Consider the following 23,551-nt stretch of genomic DNA (forward strand, 5'->3'; position numbering starts at 1 on the left):
GACCAAGGCCAATATATATCATCAACATTACATTTCTGCTTTTATATTTTGTCTCTCTCGAAATGAATGCTTGCCTTCGTTACCACCAACTTGAGACTAGGTTAGTGAAGTAATGGGGAAAGCATACTGAATAAGAGTGATATGGAGACCCATGGAACCTCTAACCACAATGAAGAGATTTGCAAACTCCGCATCTGACATTAGTTAGATGGTTAGCATAAAGCTATTGCAGTGCCAGTGACCCAGGTTCAAAAGGAGTTTGTACATTCTCTCCGTTCCTGGTTAGCTTTTCCCCAGGTGCTCTGGTTTCCTCCCACTCTCCAAAACGTATGGGATTGGTAGGTTAATTGGATGTAAATGGGCACCACCAGTTTCATGGGATGGAAGGGGCTTCTACTGTGTTGGTCAGTTTAAATTAAAAATTAAAATCTGACATGGTCCAACCACATGCTGTGCATTTTCCTGATCAGGTCCAGTGTCTTGGGGAGAGTGAGTGAAGTTAGATGTTAACCACTCGTAAAAGGACCTTCGACATATTGCAAAACCTGCAATGAAATGTCCGGAAAGCAAAGAGCCAATAAGACCTTCAATGCCAAGTATTTGCTGAAGATTTCTAGTGCCTGGCCTCATAATTAATTTGGTGTTACATTCAGAAATATAGTGATGGATGATCTATTATCATTTATCAGCAATAAATAAAGATCTTGCCAAAGGAGAGGTGAACTATTTCCAGTGCAGTACCTGTCACAAAACACAGAGAACCTGGATTTCCTATCAACTCACATCTCGATGTAATAAAATTGAAGTATGCCAAATGGAAGAGATATTTACAGTTCTTGCGGCTCTCCATCCCATAGGGATGATGATGGTTCCTTTCAGTCAGTTTGTGGGGTTTGATATGAGGATACCCCACCCCTCAGAAAGGAGCAGCATGTGTGTGAATAGATTTAGGTGAGTCGGGGGTTGCATAGGTGCAGACCCACGCTCTCGACATCCCCTCCCAGATCCAGTGACATTGTGAGGTCTGAGACGGCTAAGGGAAGTTCTGTTGCAGTGAATGGCCAGACCAAGCTTCGATGCGAGGGATGCCCTTTCCGCGCTTCACAGCACATTGTTTGCTAGTTGGCCGTTGACCCGACAAGAGGGTTCATCTGCCCTTTGACAGGTCTTGTTTTTCATCTTGTAGGGTGTCTAGCCACCTTCCGCACCAGGTGGGGGAGCCAGTTTAGTCACCGACCATGCGACAGGCAGTACTGGGTTACTTGGTACCAGTAGCACTCAGACGAGTGACCTGAGAACAGTACTTAACATAAAATTGCCTGAACACCAGCATTATTGTTGTTCCACTTGTCAAGGTTTCACCTTAAAAGATTGTTTTGTGATTTGTTTCAGGATTTTGGAGGAAGCAGCGCTTCACGATGTGACCTTCTGGAGAATTTAATTCGAAAAGGTTGCAGAGAGAACGCGACTGAATTTCCACAGGGCTCCTTCCAAGTTCTTCAGGGTTTGCCTCTCAGTGAGAAAGGGTTGAAAGTTGATCTGGACAAAATTGTGCAATTCTCACCTCAAAAGATTGCCATCAGCCTGCGTCGAGGTATGATGCCCCTCTAATTTGACTGTCCCGACTTTTGCCGATTCCTGTTCTTCAGCTGCTCACTTCCAGATTACGTGTTGTTCAGCAAATGATCCCAGAGCACGTCTTCCACACCTCGAGTTCCCACCTACGCAGAGGCCCGCAGAAGGTGGCAAATCTGTGGCCCAGTCCATCACAGGCACTGTCCTCCTGTCCATAGGAGATGTCGATGTGAGGCACTGCCTCAAAAAGGCAGCATTGTAAAGGACCCCCATCACCCTGGTCACAATCTCATCTCACTCCTACCTTCAGGCAGAAAGTAAAGTCCAGCACCTGTAGTTTAAAAGTTCTTGATCATCTTCGCACTACCCCAAACCATCAACTGCTCCAGGATCAAGAAAAAATCGATCTGCATTATTGATGCATCACTTTATTTCCTGCACGTGCATTTATCTATCCTTTACGGTACACAGTCTTCCCCCTTCATCCACTGGGGATATGTTCCAAGACCCCAAATGGATGCCTGAAAGCGTGGATGGTACCAAACCCTCTATATACTATAGTTTTTCCTATACATACATACCTAGGATAAAGTTTAATTTATAAATTGGGCACACAATAAGAGATTAATAACAATAACTAATAATAAAATAGAGCAATTATAACAATATATTTTTAAAAAAGGGTTACTTGAACACAAGGACTCTGATATCGCGATAGTCGATCTGAATACGATCTGTACTGTATTTTCGGACCATGGGTCACTGAAACCATGGGTAACTGAAGCTGTGAATAAGGGGGGGGGGGGTGGGTACCACTGTATTCATAACTTTTTTTTTGTTTTGGAATATGGTGGTAATTTAATTTATGTTACCATGGTTGGTTTATTTTATGTACTGTGTGGCTGCAGCAAGTAAGAATTTCAAGTTCAGGTTCATTATTATCAATCAATTGTAAAGTACAGCAGGACGAAACAGCGATTTTCAATCCTCGGTGAAAAAGCTGGCCAACACATAGATAGACATAGCACACATAATTACAAGTGATTTATATGCAGTACAGACATCAGTTTATCACACTGTTAGTTAATATGCTTTTTTCACATTTCTTCTCAAAATGGACAATGCCACATTTGTCCATGTTATACATAATATTCCACATTACATCACAAGATCGTAAAATATAGGAGCAGAAGTCGGCCCATTGAGTCTGCTCTGCCATTCTAATCATCAGCTGATCCATCCAGCCACTCAGCCCCGCTGCCCGGCTTTCTCCCTGTAACCTTTGATGCCCTGACTCATCGAATACCTGTCAATCTCTGCCTTAAATTCATTATCATATTAAAACATCATACTGCATTCACTGAATCTTCTGCCACTTAGTTTTTATTGCAGTCTGATTCTCTGTAATCTGTGTTCCTTACACAGCTGTCTGAATGTTGGAGATAACCTGCTTGTCTGTTTACCTAAGATTCCTGTACAATGCACAAGGTATTTTTTAATTTTTGTAACATTTAGGCATCCAGCCGAGTAAAAGGCCCTTCGTGACAGGCCCTTCGTGACAGGCCCTTCGTGACAGGCCCTTCGTGACAGGCCCTTCGTGACAGGCCCTTCGTGACAGGCCCTTCGTGACAGGCCCTTCGTGACAGGCCCTTCGTGATAGGCCCTTCCAGCCCACAAGCCTGTATCATCCACCCAAATATGCCCATTAAAACCTAAAACCCCTGTACGTTTTGAAAGGAGGGAGTACCCAGACGAAACCCACGTAGACACAGAGAGAATGTACAAACTCCTTACAGGCATCACCAGATTTGAACCTGGGTCGCTGGCACTGTTACAGTGTTGTAGCGAGTAAACCTAGCTTGCCACCCATCTTTGTGCAGTGACATGCTTTTTCACTGAGGGTCTATACTATTGTCATCTTTTATGTTGATGACAGATGCTCGTTCCTTCCCTGGGAGTGCTTCTTTCTTGTTGGAATGTATCTAATCCAGGTACAGTAAAACCCCTAGTATCCAGCACCCATGGGGATTGGTAGATGCCAGATAAGCTTGAGATTGCATGTTGTGTGATTGCCAAGCTAACAGCAAGGTGTAAACTTCCATTTTTTTTAACCAATTTATTTACCTCCATTTTGTTTTGCCATTTGCTTGAATTTCGGACAAGAGAGTTTTACTGTGTTCCCAAAGAACCATTCAAAGTCCTTCTTTGCATCAAGTTTCCACTACACTTTGAATAACTGATTCGTCAACCTGATTGGCCAATCCAATTTTGGGAGGAGTGTGGAGACGTAGGGAAAAGGAGCTAAATTTAACATTCAGGTTAAATTTAAGTCTCACAATCTTATCATAATATTTAAATGAGCGAACCCCCAGAGAGCAGATTGGAGTGACATGGGAACATCATATGGCTGAAAATACTTTTTTTAAAATTTTGGGATGTTAAACTTTCTTCCTCTGACAGATCAGCCATGATGATATTGAATAGTGGGGCAGATCCAAGGGGCTGAATGGACTGCTGTCCCAAGTCCTGCACAATTCAGCCAATAGTAATTGGGTGCTGCAGTTAATCCTGCACCCATTGAACTAAATGGAAGGACATTGATCTCCTGAGAGGCCGCACATTACTTACTGCTTGTTTTTTTTTTGTTATCTGCAGTTAAACATGGCTTAAAGTTTTAATCAGTTAAAAACACAAAGCCCCTATCATTCCTGCGTTGAAAATGGCATTTATTGCAGGCTGGCTCACTGACTAATGTGGAGCTTGTACTGCCATGGGCCTGCTGCACATACTCACTGCCAATCAGCCTTGGAATCTGCTCATTTCTTCAAGGCTTATGGTTCTTCCCTTGAGACTTTGTAAAGTGAGAAGTTTTGGCCTCTCAATAATAGATGTGGAATATTCCTACTGGGTTTTATATGTTGCTGAATACAACCCCTAACTGTTCCAAAGTTGAATCATACTGAGATAGAGTGAAAAGATTTGTTTTGTGTGATATCCAAGCAAGTCAACCCATACTTAAGCACAGGAAATATTGCAATAATTTTCTAGAGGGGAGAATGATTATAATGCATGTATGAACAGGAAAAGATTAGATCAGATGAATGCACAGAGTCATTTGCCTGGAGTTGGGGAACTGAGATCCAGTTAGGTTTAAGGTGAAGGGACGATAACCAGAGGGTATGGAACAAGCCACCAGAGAAAGTGGTTGAAGCAGGTACTCGTCCAATGTTTAGAAACATATGAATGGCTATATGGATAGGATAGGTTGAGAGGGATATGGACCAAATACAGGAAGGTGGGACGAGTGTGGGTGGGATGTTTTGGTCAGCGTGGGTAGCTGGTGCTGAAGCATCTGTTTCTATGCTGTATGACTCCATTACGCTAATTAAAGGATCTGTAAGAGGCAGCTCACAAAGTGTCACTGCTCTTCATGCCTCCTGAAAACAAACCCCCTCCCCCCAGATTCTGCTTGCTAGGGGAAATTTATAGTGGAGAATGAACCAATCAGCTTGAACATCATTGGGAGATGAGCTATAGCTGGAGCACCTGGATCATACCCAACAATACAAAAAGCAGCTTCTTCCCCCCGCCATCAGATTTCTGAATGGACACTGAACCACCGACTCTACCTCACCTTCTCTTCTTTTGCACTGACATATTTTCAAATTTTAACTTATAGCAATATCTCCACCAATAATGCCACCACAAAACAAGCAGTGAGAACAGAGCGTGTGCCTTTTGTAAGGTAAAACATCATGAGATGGGAATGTGTAGGGAGTTACCCTGTACAGGGCAGTAACAAGAAGGGGAGGTGTCCTTGTACTCCTGTTAGGTAAAACATCATGAGATGGGAATGTACAGGGCTGTAACAAGATGTAAATGCATCCTTGTACTTACAAGATAAGAGAGACATTGATGGATTGAGAGGCAGGAAGCTAGCAGGGAAAGGATAGCAACAGTTTTAGTCATTGGACAAGTAATGATATGATGATGTTCTAAGCACGTATCCAAGGGTATAAAAAATCACCATTTTGCTGATAACGGCAGAATGCATTCTCCGACTAACTTTGTTAGTCGCAAGTGTTACAATCCGGTAATAAAGAACAAAGAACCCTGATTTCGACTCAGCCTGGTGTTTGTCTCACTCATTCATGAACAAAGCAGACCTAACATGGGTGGAGTGGATCTTTGATGATTGCTGCTACTCTCCAATGGCAGTGTTCCCTATAGATGTTCTTGATGATGGGTTGGGTTTTGCCTGTGTGTTCTGGGCTGTGTCCACTACCTTTTACAGGGCTTTACATTCAGGGGTTTTGGGGTCCCAATATGATGCAGCTGGTCAGCACACCTCCCACCACATCTGTAGAAATTTTCCCAGGGTTTCTGAACTTGTACCAAACCTCCATAAACTCTTGAAGAAGTAAAGGTGCTGGTTTGCTTTCTTCACAATACCTTGAGTATGTTGGGTCCAAGAAAGATCCTCCAAGATAATGACTCCCAAAAACTTTACCAACCATCAACAGCAGGTGTGGCTAAAGAATGCCTGGGTGACTACATGTCGGGGAGATTGACGGCATCTTCTCTTTCATTACTCCTTGTAGGGGAATCCAGGTCTTTCACTGTGCAGGCACGTCAGGTCGAAGACTATCCCGTCGACATCTACTACTTGATGGATCTCTCATTCTCCATGAAGGATGATTTGGAAAACATCCAGCAACTTGGCACAAAGGTGGCCATGGAAATGGCCAAGAAAACTAGCAACCTGCAACTGGGCTTTGGAGCTTTTGTGGATAAGCCTGTCTCTCCATACATTTATATGGCAACAGAGGATGAAATCAAAAACCCCTGTGTGCAGTAAGGAAAGAAAAATTAGTATTTATGTAAATCGCGGACTCATTAAAGCACTCTGGAGTTATTGAAATGTTTTGGAGATATGTGCAAAGTTTACAACGACATGGGGACCATAGTTAAGGAAAGAGTTCTCCAACCAAGCTCACTGCTTGGTGGGGGTTCCCTGTATTTCACTTAGTGAGTCCTAGAACCCCTCCATCAACTGTCCAAAAATAATTCCTCATCTCCCCAGGTGGAACTCGAACTCGCGTATCTGGACAGGAGATCCAGAACTGGCTGCAACACCAATCTTATTAAATGCAGTAACACCCCCCACCCCACCCCACCCCCCACCCCCATTGGTATAAACACTGATGATTGGAGTTGGAGGTAGCACCCACCACTGCCTTGGTTCCACTGTTTCCTTGTCTTTGTTTCCTGCTACTGCTCTTGCTTTTCCTTCTAACCTTTCCCCCCACCCTCAATAGTCTCTTCACCTTCTGTCCAACAGCCCATCACCTCTTCCCCCTGCCCTCCAGCTACTTTTCCCCCTCATGTATGTATGTGTATATATATATATATATATATATATATATATATATAAAAAACATTGCCTCCTTTTACCTTTAGTTGCAAGAAAAGGTCCCGGCCTGAAACACGGACTGACCGCTCTCCCCTCGGATGCTACCTGACTCACTAAATCCATCCGGTAATTCACTGGTTGCTTAAAAAACACGTTTACAGAGCTGTCAGGAAAGAGAGGAGGAGAGAATTATCAAAGAGCAGATTAAGGCAAAAGACCTCCTCCACTCACTACGATTCAGAGCTGACATCGTGATCATTCCCAATGCTCACCAGGATGACGATGATTTTGTTTCCTAGCATGAATACTGTCTGCATTCCTGTGTTTGGATTTAAAAATGTGCTGAAACTGACAGAAGAGGTGAACAGGTTCAATGAGGAAGTGATCAAACAGAAGGTTTCGCGTAATCGTGATACTCCTGAAGGTGGAATGGATGCTGTCCTCCAGGTCTCAGTGTGCAAGGTGAGAAAAGTGAGATTATCCTCATCTACAGGAGCACAGGCACAGCTTAGACCTCTCCCCCAGCACTTCTCATCTTCTTCCTATTCTACCATCCCAATATTATGTTACCCCGTGGCCTGCCCCATCCCTTCCTCCCTGTTCTCTCTTCTTATTCTGGCATCTGCCTGATTTTCCACATTCCTGTTTGTAGGTATAGACTCATATACATTGTACAATGTGTACGACAATAAACTTATTATCATCAATAATATCTAGCCGTGGACACAGCTCCACTTACCTGCCCTATAGCCCATAACCCCTAATACCCCTATTTCTTCAAAAATGTGTCTGTGTCCAACATGCATTCAATGAAGAAGTCTCTATGGCTTCAACCCTCTGGGTGAAACACCTCCTCCATCCTTGCATCTACACCCAAATCTTGAGGCTATGTCCCCTAGTTCTGGTCTTACCTACCAGAGGGCATCGTGAGACAAGTTTCATTGAAGGGGCTCATCTGTGTGCTGTTAAACACTTTTTTTTTGAAACTTTATTTATTAATTTTAACATATGAAGAAAGTAAGTAATTCACGTACAGAAAAAATACAAAATAAAGTAATACAAGTACAAAGTAACATAGTTAATACAATACCAGCATCTCCCCCTAACAACTAAAAACTAAGATTTAAAAAAAATGATTTTTAACCCCTAACCCCCCCTCCCCACCCCCTCGATAAAGAGTGAAGAATTAATACTATTAGTATAATTTTAAAAAATTAAAAATATATCTTTAAAAAAAGATCGATATATATAAAAAAACAAAACAAAAAATAATTAAGTATTAATTATTAATCCAAAAATTTTTTATTATATAAGAATATATATGAAAAAACAAAAACAAAAAGAACTTAAACAAAAAAAAGCTAATAATAAAAAAAACTAAAAAAAGAAAGAAAAAAATATATAGAAAAAATATATAATAAAAAAAAGTTTTTTAAAAGAAAAAAAATGATTAATTCAAACTTATTTAAATTGTATATAATCAATAAATGGGGTCCCCTTTAACTCACAAAAAGACATCTTATCTTGTATAGAAAAAGATATTCTTTCCATAACCAAACAAAACTTCATCTCTGAATACCACCTATCTAAAGACAATACATTTCGATTCTTCCAAGTAATCGCTATACATTTCTTGGCCACTGCCACCGCTAAGTAAATAAAAGAGATCTGGTAATTATCTAATTTTAAATCAATCAACGGTTGCATATTCCCTAATAAAAATATATCAGGGTCTAATACAATATGAAGATTATATAGATTATTAAATACAGATTGAATACCTTTCCAAAATTGTAACCGATCACACAACCAAACAGCATGTAAAAAAGTACCAGAAACCTGATCACAAAGACCTGACTTACTAAAACCAAATTTTTTTGCTGTTAAACACTTGACTCTATGAGCGACAAGTGATCCAGAATCTCCTGAAGCAGTGAGAGTGTGTTTACTTTTATTTCTGAGTCTGAGCACTCCTTTGTCAAGCTCTAATGAAGCTCTTCTTTGCCACAGGAGGAGATTGGTTGGCGTCAAGAGGCCACCCACATGCTGGTCCTTGTCACTGATGCCACCTCGCACTTGGCTCTGGATGGAAGGCTGGCTGGCATCATCAACCCCAATGACGGGCATTGCCACATAGGTCAGAATAATGAGTACAACGCCTCAGCTGTTCTGGTACGTTGGCCGAGGGTCGTGCTTCTGGTGGTGTGCTCCGCTTGCGGCAGGTCCTCTGAACCCCGTTCATCCAGTCATTGCAGGGGGTGCCGAGCAGATTGTTTGAAGATTGGAGTTTCAAGGAGAGATTGGAAAGGATGGAGCTATTATTCCTGGAGCGATTAAACCTGATGGAGGTTTCCAAAATTTGGAGGAGCAAAGATAAGTGAGATAGTCACAGAATCCCAGGGAGGAGGAGTCAAATACTAGAAGGTATAGTTTTAAGGTGGGAGGAGAAAGATCTAAAGAGTATCTGAGTTTTCCAGACAGAGGGTGATGTGTATATAGAGCAAGCAGCCAGAGGAGGAGGCAGAGGCAGGTTCAATTTCAACCTTTAGAAGGCATTTGGATGGTGCATGGATAGGAACAATTTAAGAGCTAGGGCAGCGTGGTTAGCATAGCGATTAGTGCAGTGGTGCTCTGTGGTTAGTAAGGGATTACGTAAGGTGGTATGTGAGTGAAAAGAAAAAGGTTGAGAACCTCTGGGTTAATGCAATACTATTGCAGTGCGAGCAACCCAGGTTTGAATCCATCACTCTCCATACGTTCTCCCCATGACGTGTATGGTTTTCTCCAGGGGCTCTGGTTTCTTCCCACCCTCCAAAATGTTGGTGGCGAAGCGATCGGTAGGTTAATTGGTTGTAATTGGGCTGCATGGGTTTCATGGACTGGAAGATCCTTTTACTGTGCTATATTATTAACACTTTGGACTCAGCCATTTTTAACCTTTCATAATATATACTCCGGACTGGGTCCATGGGTACTACAGCATGCAAGGATAAAAATCAGTATGAATCAGTTGGTGGTCCGGTATAAAACCAATCGTGGAAAACAGGGAGTCCAAAAGGTAATTTTTTAAAGAATGAGTTAGCATAGATGAGCAACTTGTTTGGCGTGGACGATTTGGGGCGAAAGGACTGTTTCTGTGGCTGTGTAACTATAAATCTAAGAATCCACAGGTCAGTGTCTGCCAACTGCACATGGATCAAGGAGTCCAAAAATCTTTCTTTATTCTTTCTGGGATTTTGCTCTTTGACTGGAGTGAGGTGCTGGGGTGGGGGGGGGGGGGGGGGGGTGGAAACAGGTCTCCTGGTTCTCAACAATAAATAAAATTGAAAAGTTAAGAACGGAAAATTCTGGAAACAATGAGCAGTTCCAGCAAAGGATCTCCGACTTGAAAGATTATTAGCTCTGTTTCTCCTGCCGTAGATGCTACCTAAACTATTTCCAGCACGTCAGTTACTCCAGGGTTGAGATTAAGATTAAAGTAAAATTATTCCTGTTTTAGTCCAATTTTAATTCAGCCTGGATTTCAAGGCCATAGAGTAGTTTCCTTCTGTTTTCATTTTTATTTTTCAGGATTACCCATCTCTTGCCCTCGTGACTGAAAAACTCACAGAGAATAACATCAACCTCATCTTCGCAGTAACTGCAGAACTCACTGAAATATACAAGGTAAACTCTGGAGGTGAAGGAGGCTGATACAAGCAGGAACCAGCATCTCCAGTCAACACCCACTGCACTGCCAGCCCTGTGAATTGATTCAGAACCTGACCTCCGACCAAGGGAAGCAAGGCTTATAAATCAGAGCAGGAGCTGACACTGAACTGAACTTCAAATCACAAGGAATGCTATCAAACCCAATTTGTAAATTGTTCAATGTTCACTTTTTCATGTGTTTACCCTGCTTCACAAAAAATGGCAAGGTTGGTGTAGCAGTCAGTGATTGGGACCGGACCTGGGTTCAAATCCCGCACTGTCTGTAAGGAGTTTATACATTCTCCCCGTGTCTGCGTGGGTTTTCCCCAGGGGGCTCTGCCCAAGATGGTGACACCTGCGTCAGGCGCTGCCACACATGGCAGACTCCAGGCGAGAAGTGGTCTAGGTCAGGTACGCCCCCGTTGAGAAGGAGAACAGGGGAGATGACCACAAGGTCAGTGACCACAATAGTGGACCAGCAAGGGGCTTTGCGGCTTAAGGACACACATAGGGTGTAGGCTAATGGGGTGTAAGTTGGGCAGCATGGGCTCATGGGCCAAATGGCCTGTTACTGTGCTGTATATGTCTAATTTTTTTTTTAAAGCACTTAGTGACTCTGGGGGAGGGAACTCTCTTTTGATTCTCTTTCGTTGACTGTAAGAGGCACTGGGCAATGTTAATGGCAAATCGTTTCAGCCTTATGGCAGACTAAAGGCAATTTCATGTAATATTACATTTCTGTTTTATTACATGGCAATAAATAGTGTCTGATCTGAAATCAGACAATGTATCGAGGAGACAACTTGGTGATTGGAGAGCAAATCCAAAGAAGTCTTCACTTGTTCCAGTGATGAAGGCTTGAAGTGAACAACTAAATCAATAGTCAGTGGGTTTAAAGTTTCAGATTAACTGGGTCATTTATTTTCTAATCTTTCTGCCCCCACAGAATTACAGTAGGATGATTCCTGGTACAACTGTTGGAACAGTTTACAAGGATTCAAGCAATGTCCTGGAACTCATTATAGATGCGTATGAGGTAAGTTTGGAGTCAGTCGCATGAACAATTCAGGGAGAGATGTTCAAAATGGTGGTGTCATTACCTTGAGGAGATATGGCTCTGGTTCTAGTATTCTACTCTTGCCACTTCTGAACTCCGCACCAGGTACAAATTTAGCTTCACTTTCTCTTCGTTCATTGGGGAAATGGGAAGAATTGTCACCTAGGACTGAAGGGTGTTGAACGTTGTACTCTTGAAAGGGGAAGGGAATAAGTCAAGGAAAAGCAAGGCTGGGAAAGGTGGGTTAGGAAATTACATGTGAAGAAGCTGAAGGCCAGAGAACTACAGACTAAGAAACTAGAGGCTAAGCCCTCATAGGATAGGAGTACTGTCCAGAGAATGACAAACAAGTCTCAGTGTCACAAAGCAGTCAAAATCCTTCTGCAGTCATTGGTCATAGCAGACCCATTGATCAAAGTGCCTCAGGCCAGACAGCCATTGGTCAAAGTGCCTCAGGCCAGGCAGCCATTGGTCCAAGTGCCTCAGGCCAGGCAACCATTGGTCCAAATGCCTCAGGCCAGACAACCATTGGTCAGTGCCTCAGGCCAGGCAGCCATTGGTCCAAATGCCTCAGGCCAGTCAACCAAAATGCCTAAGAGGAGGTAGACATTGGTCAAAGTGCCTCAGAACAGACAGCCATTGGTTAACATTCCAGACCTGGCACTCATTGGTCAAAATACCTCAGACCAGGCAGCCATTTGTCAAGCAATATTAACAAAACTGATAACTGGGCACTATTAGAATGCAGTTAAGAGCAAAACACATTTTATATGAAACTGCATGCTCTTTTTTTCATCTTTAGAAAATCCGTTCCCAGGTGGAACTGGAAATTCTGAATCTGCCCAAAGAATTGTCAGTCTCATTCGATGCTATCTGTGGGAATGACGAAGTTATTCTGGGACAGAAGTTTTGCACAGGACTTCAGATTGGAGACACAGTAAGTACAGTGAAGGCCTACTGTTTTGATGAGCTAGCCACAAGTTTCCTGCCTGTGGTTTGTTCAAAGTCCAAAGTCTGGGTCAAAGCAGAAATATTTCACTGTGACACTAATGTGTTGTCACATGCAGAATCACAAAAACCACTCTCTGGAATTTGTTCTGCCAGGTTGCACCTTGAATGCATTCCTTCATTATAGACTAAACATTTGCATGACAAGTTAGGTGGTACAGCTAATGTAAAGGTTGGTGCAATGGCTATTACCAAGTTCAAAGTTCAGATTTATTGTCAGAATACATACATGACATTGCAAAAGAAATGTAAACAATGTGCAATGCAGAGAGAGAAAAGCACTAGCGACTCGGGTTCAAATCAGACTGTGTCTGTAGGGAGTTTGTATGTTCTCCCCTTGTCTGTGTGGGTTTCCTCCAAGTGCTCCAGTTTCCTCCCACTTTCCAAAGAGGCAAGGGATTAGTAGGTTAATTGGTCACATGGATGTATTTGGGCCGCATGGACTCATGGGCCTGATGGACCTGTCACCGTGCGGAATCTCCATTACATTTTTTTACATCATTAATATGTAAGTATGAAAATACTGATGAAGGACTTGCAGGGTGTGCATTGGGACAATTTGTTTTATGGGCAGGATGTAGTAGAGAGATGGAAGTCTTTTAAAGATCAGATTTTGAGAGTGCAAAAGCTTTATGTTCCTGTTAGGTTAAAAGGAGGGGCAAAAGGTTTGAGAGAGCCGTGGTTTTCAAGGAATATTGGAAACTTGGTTCGAAGAAAAAGGGAGGCGTACATTAGATATAAGAAGCATGGAGTTAAGGAGATGTTTGAAAGATACATTGAATGTAAGAGGAATCTTAAGAGAGGAATTAGGAAAGCTGAAAGAAGGTACGAGAAAACTATGGCAAGCAGGGCGAAAACTAATCCAAAAGAGTTCTACAAATATGTTAATGGTAAGAGGAAAGCTAGAGACAAAATTGGTCCCTTAGAAAATCAGAGTGGAAAACTGTGTGTGGAACCTAGAGAAATGGGGGAGATATTGAACAGTTTCTTTTCTTCGGTATTCACTAAGGAGAAGGATATTGGGAGATGTGGGATAAAAAAAGCAAATTGGGTAAATATGGGGAATATAGAGATTACAAAAGGTGTAGTTTTAAGGCTTTTGAAGAATATAAAGGTGGATAAGTCTCCGGGACCAGACGGGATCTTCCCCAGGACATTGAGAGAAGTGAAGGAGGAAATAGCAGAGGCTCTGGCGGTAATTTTTCAAATGTCATTAGATATGGGGATAGTGCTGGAGGATTGGCGCATTGCGCATGTGGTTCCGTTATTTAAAAAGGGTTCAAGGAGGAAGCCTGGCAACTATCGGCCTGTAAGTTTGACGTCTGTGGTAGGTAAATTAATGGAGAAAATTCTTAGAGATAGTACTTATAAACATCTGGATAGACAGGGTCTGATCAGGAGCACTCAACATGAATTTCTGGGAGGAAGGTCATGTTTGACCAATCTGATTGAATTTTTTGAAGAGGTGACTAGGAATGTGGATGAGGGTAGCGCAGTGGATGTTGTCTATATGGACTTCAGTAAGGCCTTCGATAAGGTACCACATGGAAGGTTAGTTAGGAAGGTGCAGTCTTTAGGTATAAATTTTGAGATAGTCAAATGGATTGAACATTGGCTGAAAGGGAGAGGCCAGAGAGTGGTAGTGGATAATTGTCTGTCAGGTTGGAGGCCGGTGACCAGTGGTGTGCCTCAAGGATCTGTATTGGGCCCATTGTTGTTCGTTATATACATTAATGATCTAGATGATGGGGTGGTGAATTGGATACGTAAATATGCAGACGATACTAAGATAGGTGGAATAGTGGATAATGAAGAAGGTTTTCAAGGATTGCAGAGGGATTTGGGCTGCTTAGAAAAGTGGGCTGAAAAATGGCAGATGGAATTTAATGCTGATAAGTGTGAGGTGCTTCATTTTGGTAAGAAGAATCAGAATAGGACGTATGTGGTAAATGGGAGAGCATTTGGAATACAGAAGAGCAGAAAGATTTAGGAGTGACGGTACATCGTTTCCTGAAGGTAGAAACTCACGTGAATAGGGTGGTGAAGAAGGCTTTTAGTATGCTGGCCTTTATCAATCATTGCATGGAATATAGGAGTTGGGAGGTGATGTTGAGATTGTATAAGATGTTGGTGCGGCCTAATTTGGAGTTCTGTGTGCAGTTCTGGTCGCCTAATTATAGGAAGGATATAAACAGAGTGGAGAGAGTGCAGAGAAGGTTTACCAGAATGTTGCCTGGGTTTAAGCATCTGGAGTATGGGGAGAGATTGGACAGATTGGGTCTTTATTCTTTGGAGCGTAGAAGGTTGAGAGGGGATTTGATAGAAGTATTTAAGATTATGAAAGGGATAGACAGAATGGATGTGGATAGACTATTTCCGTTAAGAGGAGGAAAGTTTAAAACAAGAGGACATGAGTTAAGAATTAAGGGGCAGAGGTTTAGAGGTAACATGAGGGGGAACTTCTTGACTCAGAGAGTGGTAGCGGTGTGGAACGAGCTTCCGGGAGAAATAGTGGCGGCGGAGTCAATTGTATTATTTAAGAAAAGGTTGGACAGGTATATGGATGAGAAGAAGATGGAGGGTTATGGGCATTGTGCAAGGAGGTGGGATTAGAAAGGGGTGTTTGGTTCGGTGCGGACTAGAAGGGCCTAATGGCCTGTTTCCGTGCTGTAATTGTTATGTTATGTTATTATGTTAAGTGAATTAATGTAATTGTCACAATTGACCAGTTATCTATCAAGACCATTAAGATCATTCCATTAATGACTTGGAGTGAGGTGGCACTTTGTATTACCAAAACTTTTCAGCTCAATCCTTCTGGAGATTTTTTAAAATTTAATTTAGACATGGAGCATGGTAACAGGCTCTTCCAGCCCCATGAGCCCATGCCACCAGTTACACCCTGTTGGCCTACAAAACCCTTGTACATTTTGAAGGGAGGGAGGAAACCGGAGCCCCTGGGGAAAACCACTCAGACACTGGGAGAATGAACAAAGTCCTCACAGACAGCACTGGATTCAAACCCCGTTCCCGATCGCTGGCGCTCTAACAGCATTGCACTAACCGCTAAGCCACCCTATCTTTCATCTTTCGGACCTCTTTCATCTCCAATTCTCACTGGAACTTTACCAGCAACACCCCAAATCATGAACCTCACACTGACTGGACTAGTAGTTGATGTCGAGCTGTTCGGGGACAGCATTTGGCCGTTCCAGGACCCTATCCAATTTCCCCGTCTCTATCAGTTCTGCTTTCTCTCCCTTCACCTCTCCATCTCTTTCTTCATCTTATCTATTTTCATGTGGATCTAGGTCCAGGGGTGAAATCTTCCAAGCATCTACCCCTATTTTAAAACGTCACTTGTAAGGAGTTTTAACTGGGGATTAATTTCAATGATAAACTCTTTGGAATATAGGCTTAACTGAATTTTGGACTAACCTTGGAAAAACGTACAATTCCCAGCATTGGTCTCTGTTCTATGGGACTGATTCTGAAATTCAAAGTCTAATCACTTCAAATGTCACATATTGACAATAACAAATGCATTTACGTCTTAACTCTTTTGCAATGGGGAATTGCTCCAGTTACAATTGCAACATTTCCAGAGCTTGCAAGACAAGGTTAATTGAAACAGTGTCCATGAACTTGAGATGATAATGAATTGTTGTAATTTTAAGGCAGCAAGAAGTTTGCATGTTCCGTTGTTTCATTGGGATTAGCAACATATCTTCATGCTTACTGTGCCAACTCCTCGTTTAGCCTCAGGGCTTGGCGTTTTACTTGACTAATACCAGAGTTCTTGGAAAACTGAACCAGCCAAATAGGTTTGTGCTGTAACTTTGCTTCAATTATTTATTCATTGGTTCATTAAATGGAACAATGGTTCATTCATTTCTTACTTCCATGCATTAAGTTCCCCTTCAGCTCCTTTCCCCCTTATGTATTCCCGACGTCCTCCTTCCAAGTGACAATGACATCCACTTCACCCATCTGTGGGAGAAAGAGTCCTGGAGCTGTTGGCCAGGATGAGGGAAAGGGGATAAAATTCCAGACGCTGGGGGTCTTGTGAAGCACATAAAAGTGTGGGAGAAACTCAGCAGGTCACGCAGTATCCGTGGAAAGCCAGAAGGACATCGACCTTTCAGGCTGGAGCCCTTCAAAGGTTCACTGGTACCTCTGAGTGCTGAGGAAAAGGCGGAGGGGTTTCAGGCATGATTCGAAGTTCTACTGGTGTTGAGAGATAGAGGGAGGAGGTTTAGGGGAGACATCAAGGGTAAGTATTTTTACACAGAAAGTTGTGGGTGCCTGGAATGCTTTCCCAGGGGTGGTGGTGCAGGCTGGAACATTAGGGGCATTTAAGAGAATTCTAGAAAGTGTTAGGTCTGCTTTGTTCATGAATGAGTGAGACAAACACCAGACTGAGTCGAAATCAGGGTTCTTTGTTCTTTATTACCGGATTGTAACACTTGCGACTAAACATGTTAGTCGGAGAATGCATTCTGCCGTTATCAGCAAAATGGTGATTTTTTTATACCCTTGGATACATGCTTAGAACATCATCATATCATTACTTGTCCAATGACTAAAACTGTTGCTATCCTTTCCCTGCTAGCTTCCTGCCTCTCAATCCATCAATGTCTCTCTTATCTTGTAAGTACAAGGATGCATTCACATCTTGTTACAGCCCTGTACATTCCCATCTCATGATGTTTTACCTAACAGGAGTACAAGGACACCTCCCCTTCTTGTTACTGCCCTGTACAGGGTAACTCCCTACACATTCCCATCTCATGATGTTTTACCTTACAAAAGGCACATGGATGGAAGAAAATTAGAGGGTTATGAGGGAGGAAGGGTTGAATTTTTTATAATATATATACATCAGCACAACATTGTGGGCCAAAGACCTGAACTGTGTTGTAATATTGTGTTTCTAAGACCAAGGCTTCCATAACCCGAGGCTAGCTATGGATAGGGAGGTTTAGGTTCCAGCCAGGAGGTCAAAGTATGGGAAGAGGAAGGAGCCATTCAATCTCCAGAGCTTGCTCTGCCATTTAAGTGGATAGTAACCGAACTTGCCCTTTTTATGCCATGCCATGTAACATGTAAAAATCAAACCAACTCTCTCGCAAATTAAAAAATGCAATGCTATAGAAACTCAGCAGGTTAATCAATATCCAAAGGTGATTATATATAACTGACATTTTGGGAGAGAACCCTTCTTCAAGGTATGGAAAAATGACAGCAGCTGTCTGAACAAAAGAGTGGGGCGGGGGGGGAAACATGATTGCAAAGGCAGGAGGTGATAGGTGGAGAAGGGAGGAATGGGAAATCAGCGATCAAGGGGAGGAAGGATGGCTGGGTGAATAGAGAGGGAAGGGGGAGAGCTGGAAGGGGGGAATAGGAGAGTAGGTTAGCAGAAACCAGAGAAGTCGATGTTCATGCCATCTGGTTAGAGAGAGCCAGATGGAAAATTGGTGTTGGTTACCTAATTTGGTGGGTCAGTACACAAGGCTAAGGACAGACATGAGTGTGGGAGTGGAACACAGAACTGAAAAGGTTGGTACTGGGAGGTCTTTGTCACTGATGAGGATGGAGCGAAGGTGCTCAGTGAAGTGATCTCCCAATCTGCGCCCAGTCTCTCCAATGTAGAGAAGGCCACAAAAGGAGCAACGGATGCAGTAAATCAGTCCTGTGGATACACAAGTGAAGTGTTGCTTCACTTAAAAAGCCTATTTGGGGCCCCGGATTGTGGTGAGGGAGGAGGAGTGGGTGCAAGTCTGGTAGGTGAAGGTGCTGGGGGGGTGAGAATTGGTGTGGAGGGATGAGTGTACGAGGGAGTCTCGGAGAGTGCGGTCCCTATAGAAGGCAAAGAGGGGAAGATGTGTCTTGTCGTGAGATCTTGTAAGTGCTGGTAATTCTGAAGGATTATTTGTTGGATGCGGAGGCTCGTGGGGTTGTAGGTTGCATCTGGGGGCAGAGGGGGCCAGGGCAGATGAGTGGGAGATGGAGGAGATGCGGGTGAGGGCTGTGTTGATAGTGGTGGAGGGGAGCTACGTTTGTAGAAGAAAGGCAGACATTTCGGAAGATCTGGACTGGAAGCCCTCATCTTGGGAACAGATGCGGTGGAGACGGAGAAATTGAAAGTAGGGAAGGTAATCATTGCAAGGGACAGGATGTGAGGGAATGTAGTCGAAGTGATGGTGGGCATTCTTGCATTCATCAAACTCCTCATGAAGTGTAGTTGCTGGAGAGCCTTCTTCATGATTGCAGGTTGAACGAGAAAGTTTGCAGATGCTGTTACAAAATGCTGGAGTTCCTTAATCTATCCTTAATCAATGTCTTCAAAAAGAAGGTTAATCATTTTGTGGGTGCTGACTGACTTAGTTCACCAGCACTGACCACCTCTAAATGCAATTCATTGGATACAAATCACAAACTTTACATACATCAAAATTCTTTCTTCTTCTCCCTTCCAGGTGAATTTCACGGTGAAACTGGAGGCTCGAGAGTGTCCGAAAGATGAGAAGGTGAAGACCTTCATGCTGAAACCAATCTTGTTTAAGGATGCTTTGGAGATCACCGTCAACTTCAGTTGCAGCTGTGAGTGTGAGAGCAATGCAGTGGAGAACAGCACACTGTGCACTAACGGCAATGGGACCTTCGAGTGCGGGGTGTGCAAGTGTCTCCCAGGCCGCTTTGGGCCTTACTGTGAATGCGAGGAAGGGGATGGCTCCACGGTCCTGCAGGAGACCTGCTCGCCAAAGAAAGGAGACCCCATCTGCAATAACCGCGGCGAGTGCATCTGCGGACAGTGCGTCTGCCACAGAAGTAATTACGGGATCATATCCGGCCAGTTCTGCGAATGTGATGACTTCTCCTGTGGGCACTACATGGGGAAATTGTGCTCAGGTGAGTGGAATGATACAGTGGCCGTGGGCAGTCCCTGTGTATGGCTGTCATAAGAGGACCTGGTTTCTCTTGCTTGGGAAATCTGGTTTCTTTTCCTCATGCTGGATTCAATGTCTAAGCCAGAGGTCTTGGCCAAGTCACACCTGACTCAAAATTAAACCCATTTACACATGCCTTTTACATGCAACTCAAAGCTGTTATCAGATCCAGCAAGTCATCACTTCTGAAACAAGCAAGTCTGTAGATGCTGTGATTGTAGTCAATTTTTAAAAATTTTAAAATTTATACATGCAGAGCAGTAACAGGCTATTTTGGCCGACGGGTTTGTGCTGCCAAATTTATGCCCCATTAACCTACACCCCCAGTACGTGTCAAATGGTGGGAGGAAACCGGAACCCCCCACCCCGGGAAAACCCACGCAGACACAGGGAGAATGTACAAACTCCTTCCAGACAGCGCGGGATTCGAATCCCGGTCTGATCCCGATTGCTGGCACTGTAAAGGTGTTGCACTATCCACTATGCCAACCGTGCTGGAGAAACTCAGCAGGTCTCGCAGCGTCCAGAGGAGGCGAAGATATGTCACCCAATGTTTCGGGCCTGAGCCCTTCGTCAAAGTATGAGCATCTGAATAAAAAGCCATGGGGAGGAGGGAAGAAGGGGTAGGGGAGAAGAACAGGCCAAAAGCCAAGAGGCCGCAGGTGGACGTGCATAAGAAGGCAGGAGAGAAAATGTGAGAATTAATTGGGGGAATTTTGTGAATGCAGAGCTGGAGGATAGGCGACAGAGGGATAGAGAAAGAGAGGGAGAGGGAATGGGAGGTGAATTGGAGGAAAGTAGACTTAGAGATAGGGAATGAGGGAGATGGGGTGGGGTCTGCATTTGCAACTGGGCAAATGCAAGGAGTAAACCCTGCAAAGAGAGATGAAGTGATGTGTCCAGGATTCTCCAAACTCAACAGTTGCCTGCATCCATGGCTATGTTTCTATTACACTATTGCCCTTCAGCATAGGTTGCTCCACAGGTATACAAAGGCCCTGGGAATAATAAAAATATTTAAATATGCTTTAAGCATTTTTTTCCACAAATCTCCATATTTTAGTAGGTCACGTGTTCTACATCACACCCACTAGCCAGGAATTCCTGCTTCTATTTCTGTTTCAGGAAGGGACTCAGCAAGATGAGGCCTGTACATTTCCTGCTACTGCAATGGATGTTTAGGAAGCTGCTTTCAACTCACCTCTAGGCCAATCTTTACTCTGTTCCCCTGGCGTGCCTCCTTTGATTTGGTGTGTGGTTTTTGTCTGCCGAGAAGCAGAATGAGTTATTGACATGATAATGAGGCTTTATGAATGCATGTTGTTCTGAGGATTTTGGGAATCTCTACTGATGTGACCTCAATACATCTGCTTAAAGGAGTGGAAGGATCTTCATGCTCTGCAAAACTAATCATCCCCGTGCCTTGATGAACAGACCAATTCCTTTTAACATCTTCCTATGGTATTTCCAATGAAAATAAAGGCAATATCTATCGTTCCATTTCTCCAAAGGACCCATTATCTATTGTGAGCAGTTTCGTTCCAATGGCTATCAGGATCTTGAAGCTCCGATGTTACATTTATCATGGACTGTTCCGAAACCTCAAAGGACTGCACTCTCGCAAATTCGCCAGTTAGTTCTTCCTCCAGGATAGCTGGGAGGAATTATTTTCTATCTTTTGTCTCTTTTTAATCCAGCCATTCTCAAGAGGGGCCCCTGGGGAACACAGCACATTTTGGGGGGGGGGGGGTGCACTATGTAGAAGAGACATATAGAAGAAACTGGCTAAACTTGGTTGCTTTACAGGGAAGTGGGCTCATAAACTTTGAGCACAGTCTAAGGGGAGGCATAACCAAAGATAGGTTGAGAATGTCATTGTAATTTTTTTTAAAAACAAAGTGCCTTAACCCTAACCCTCATGCAACAAGTAAGAATTTTGATGCATAAGTACATTGTACAATGTGTATGGCAATAAAGTCAAGTTTATTGTCATCTGCTCGTACAAGTACAACTCAACAAAACAGCGTTCTCTGGTCCTCGGAGCAAAACATGCAGACACACAAGCAGACAGGGTGCACATACAGACAAATAATACACATGCACAACAGGCATCTTACCCATACAAATAAATAAATATTGTTTTGTGCCTAGGAGAGTCTCGGAGGGTTAGTGTGAGCAGTTCCTTTGGTCATTCATCACTCTCACTGCCCGTGGGAGGAAGTTGTTCCTCAGCCTGGTGGTGCTGGCTCTGATCCTCCTGTATCTCTTCCCCGACGGGAACAGCTGAAAGATGCTGTGTACAGGTCCTCAATGATTTTGCATGCCCCCTTCAGACCACGATCCCAGTTGATCACACTGATGGAGGAGGAACTGGTTATCTAAACTAGTTATCATTTATTAATAATAAAAAGAGACGATGATGAAAAATAATATTGCCTTTATTTTCATTGGGAATAGGAAAATGTGAATCATGTTTGTAGGAAATACTACATATTTCCTTCAGCTGTTAGTACAAGCCTTTGAAGCACCCCCATGAAAGTTGATATGATAAAATATCAGTTGAGGGGCTAGCTATTGGGTAGAACTCCCCACTCTGACCCTACTTAGAGAAGAGGCATGGCCTTGTCTAACATTTCTTTGGAAGGATGCTGAATGGAATTGTAACGCCGGCTGTGGCACGAGGTGGGTTCTCTTCTTTCCCAAACCGTGCTTTTGCGGGAGATTGAGAAACCTATAGAACAATTACAGCACAGAAATGGGTCACCTCGGCCCTTCTAGTCTGTCGAGTGGAAGACCCGAAAATATCCTCTCACTGCCTTACATCTGATAGATGGCCTGGGCCAAGTTCACAACCATTCCTGCTTACAGCGAGTTTGGGACTGAGCTAGTAATGTTTTATCCACTGCTGAAGTAGTAAACCGAGCCTATGGCATTGTACCCGACCAAACCTAATCAATTCCCCCATATCATTTTCAGTTCTATTTATTGATATGTTCCAGTTTTGTCAGAAAATGACTAGCCTTCATGGAAAATGTAGTCCCATTTAGAAATATTTCACTAATATCTCCATGGATAGCAAACCATAATAGTTTCATTAAATTTTCTATGGATATCAGTGAAGGGGGACACCACAAGGTGTTGGCACGTTGCATCTTTCTACTACCTACTTTCCGCCAAGTGGAATGTTTGTGATTATTGTTTGTGAAATAGCTTTAATTAACAATCACAGGTGATTATTGTTTCCTAACACCCAGGGTCCCAGCGCCATGATCCATTGGATCATCTTGTGGTTTCAGAAAATATCTCATCAAGTTTGTTGTCACCTGATTGTACAAGTACAGCGCAGCGAAGCAGTATTCTCCGATCCTCGGTGCAAAACACCCAGACATAACACACATACAAACACATAATACATATACTGGACAAGTATTCATATATACAAATAAATATTGTTTCGGGAATATGAGCACCTCGGATGGTTAGTGTGAGCAGTTTTTGGTCATTCAGTGTTCTCACTATCTTTGGGAAGAAGCTGTTCCTCTGCCTGGCGGTGCTGGCTCTGATCCTCCTGTATTTCTTTCCTGATAGGAGCATCTGAAAGATGCTGTGTGTGGGGTGGAAGGGGTCCTCAACAATTGTGTGTGTCTTCACACCATGATCCCAGTAGTTTGGGGGGGCGAGGAAGACTCCGGTGATCCTCTCTCCCACTCTCATGGTCCTGTGGATTGACTGATCCATTTCTCTGCAGCAATCGTACCACACTATTATGCAGGACACTCTCAATATAGCTCCTGTAGGAAGTTGACAGGGTGGTGGCTGGTGGCCTTGACCATCTCAGTCTTCTCAGGAAGTGCAGTG

General features: G+C 43.3%; 1 protein-coding gene and 1 long non-coding RNA gene across 8 annotated transcripts in view; one reads left to right on the forward strand and one right to left on the reverse strand.

Annotated features, from left to right (window-relative positions):
• Positions 1 to 23,551, forward strand: part of LOC138746732 (integrin beta-3-like) — a 207,418-nt gene that overhangs the window by 163,562 nt on the left and 20,305 nt on the right. For all 7 annotated transcript variants that reach the window (XM_069905068.1, XM_069905070.1, XM_069905071.1 and 4 more), the window contains 8 exons: positions 1,393 to 1,594; positions 6,177 to 6,429; positions 7,288 to 7,450; positions 8,999 to 9,160; positions 10,559 to 10,654; positions 11,625 to 11,714; positions 12,538 to 12,672; positions 19,223 to 19,655. In XM_069905068.1, the coding sequence (XP_069761169.1) occupies positions 1,393 to 1,594; positions 6,177 to 6,429; positions 7,288 to 7,450; positions 8,999 to 9,160; positions 10,559 to 10,654; positions 11,625 to 11,714; positions 12,538 to 12,672; positions 19,223 to 19,655 (1,534 nt within the window). The remainder of the gene's footprint in view (positions 1 to 1,392; positions 1,595 to 6,176; positions 6,430 to 7,287; positions 7,451 to 8,998; positions 9,161 to 10,558; positions 10,655 to 11,624; positions 11,715 to 12,537; positions 12,673 to 19,222; positions 19,656 to 23,551) is intronic.
• LOC138746735 (uncharacterized) lies at positions 5,487 to 12,087 on the reverse strand. The gene is made up of 3 exons (XR_011347083.1): positions 11,779 to 12,087; positions 7,030 to 7,151; positions 5,487 to 6,420 (listed from the first exon to the last, which is right to left on the reverse strand). It is a non-coding gene; the product is annotated as an uncharacterized lncRNA (long non-coding RNA).

This window comes from Narcine bancroftii, chromosome 12, assembly GCF_036971445.1.
Source record: "Narcine bancroftii isolate sNarBan1 chromosome 12, sNarBan1.hap1, whole genome shotgun sequence".
Lineage (NCBI taxonomy): Eukaryota > Metazoa > Chordata > Chondrichthyes > Torpediniformes > Narcinidae > Narcine > Narcine bancroftii.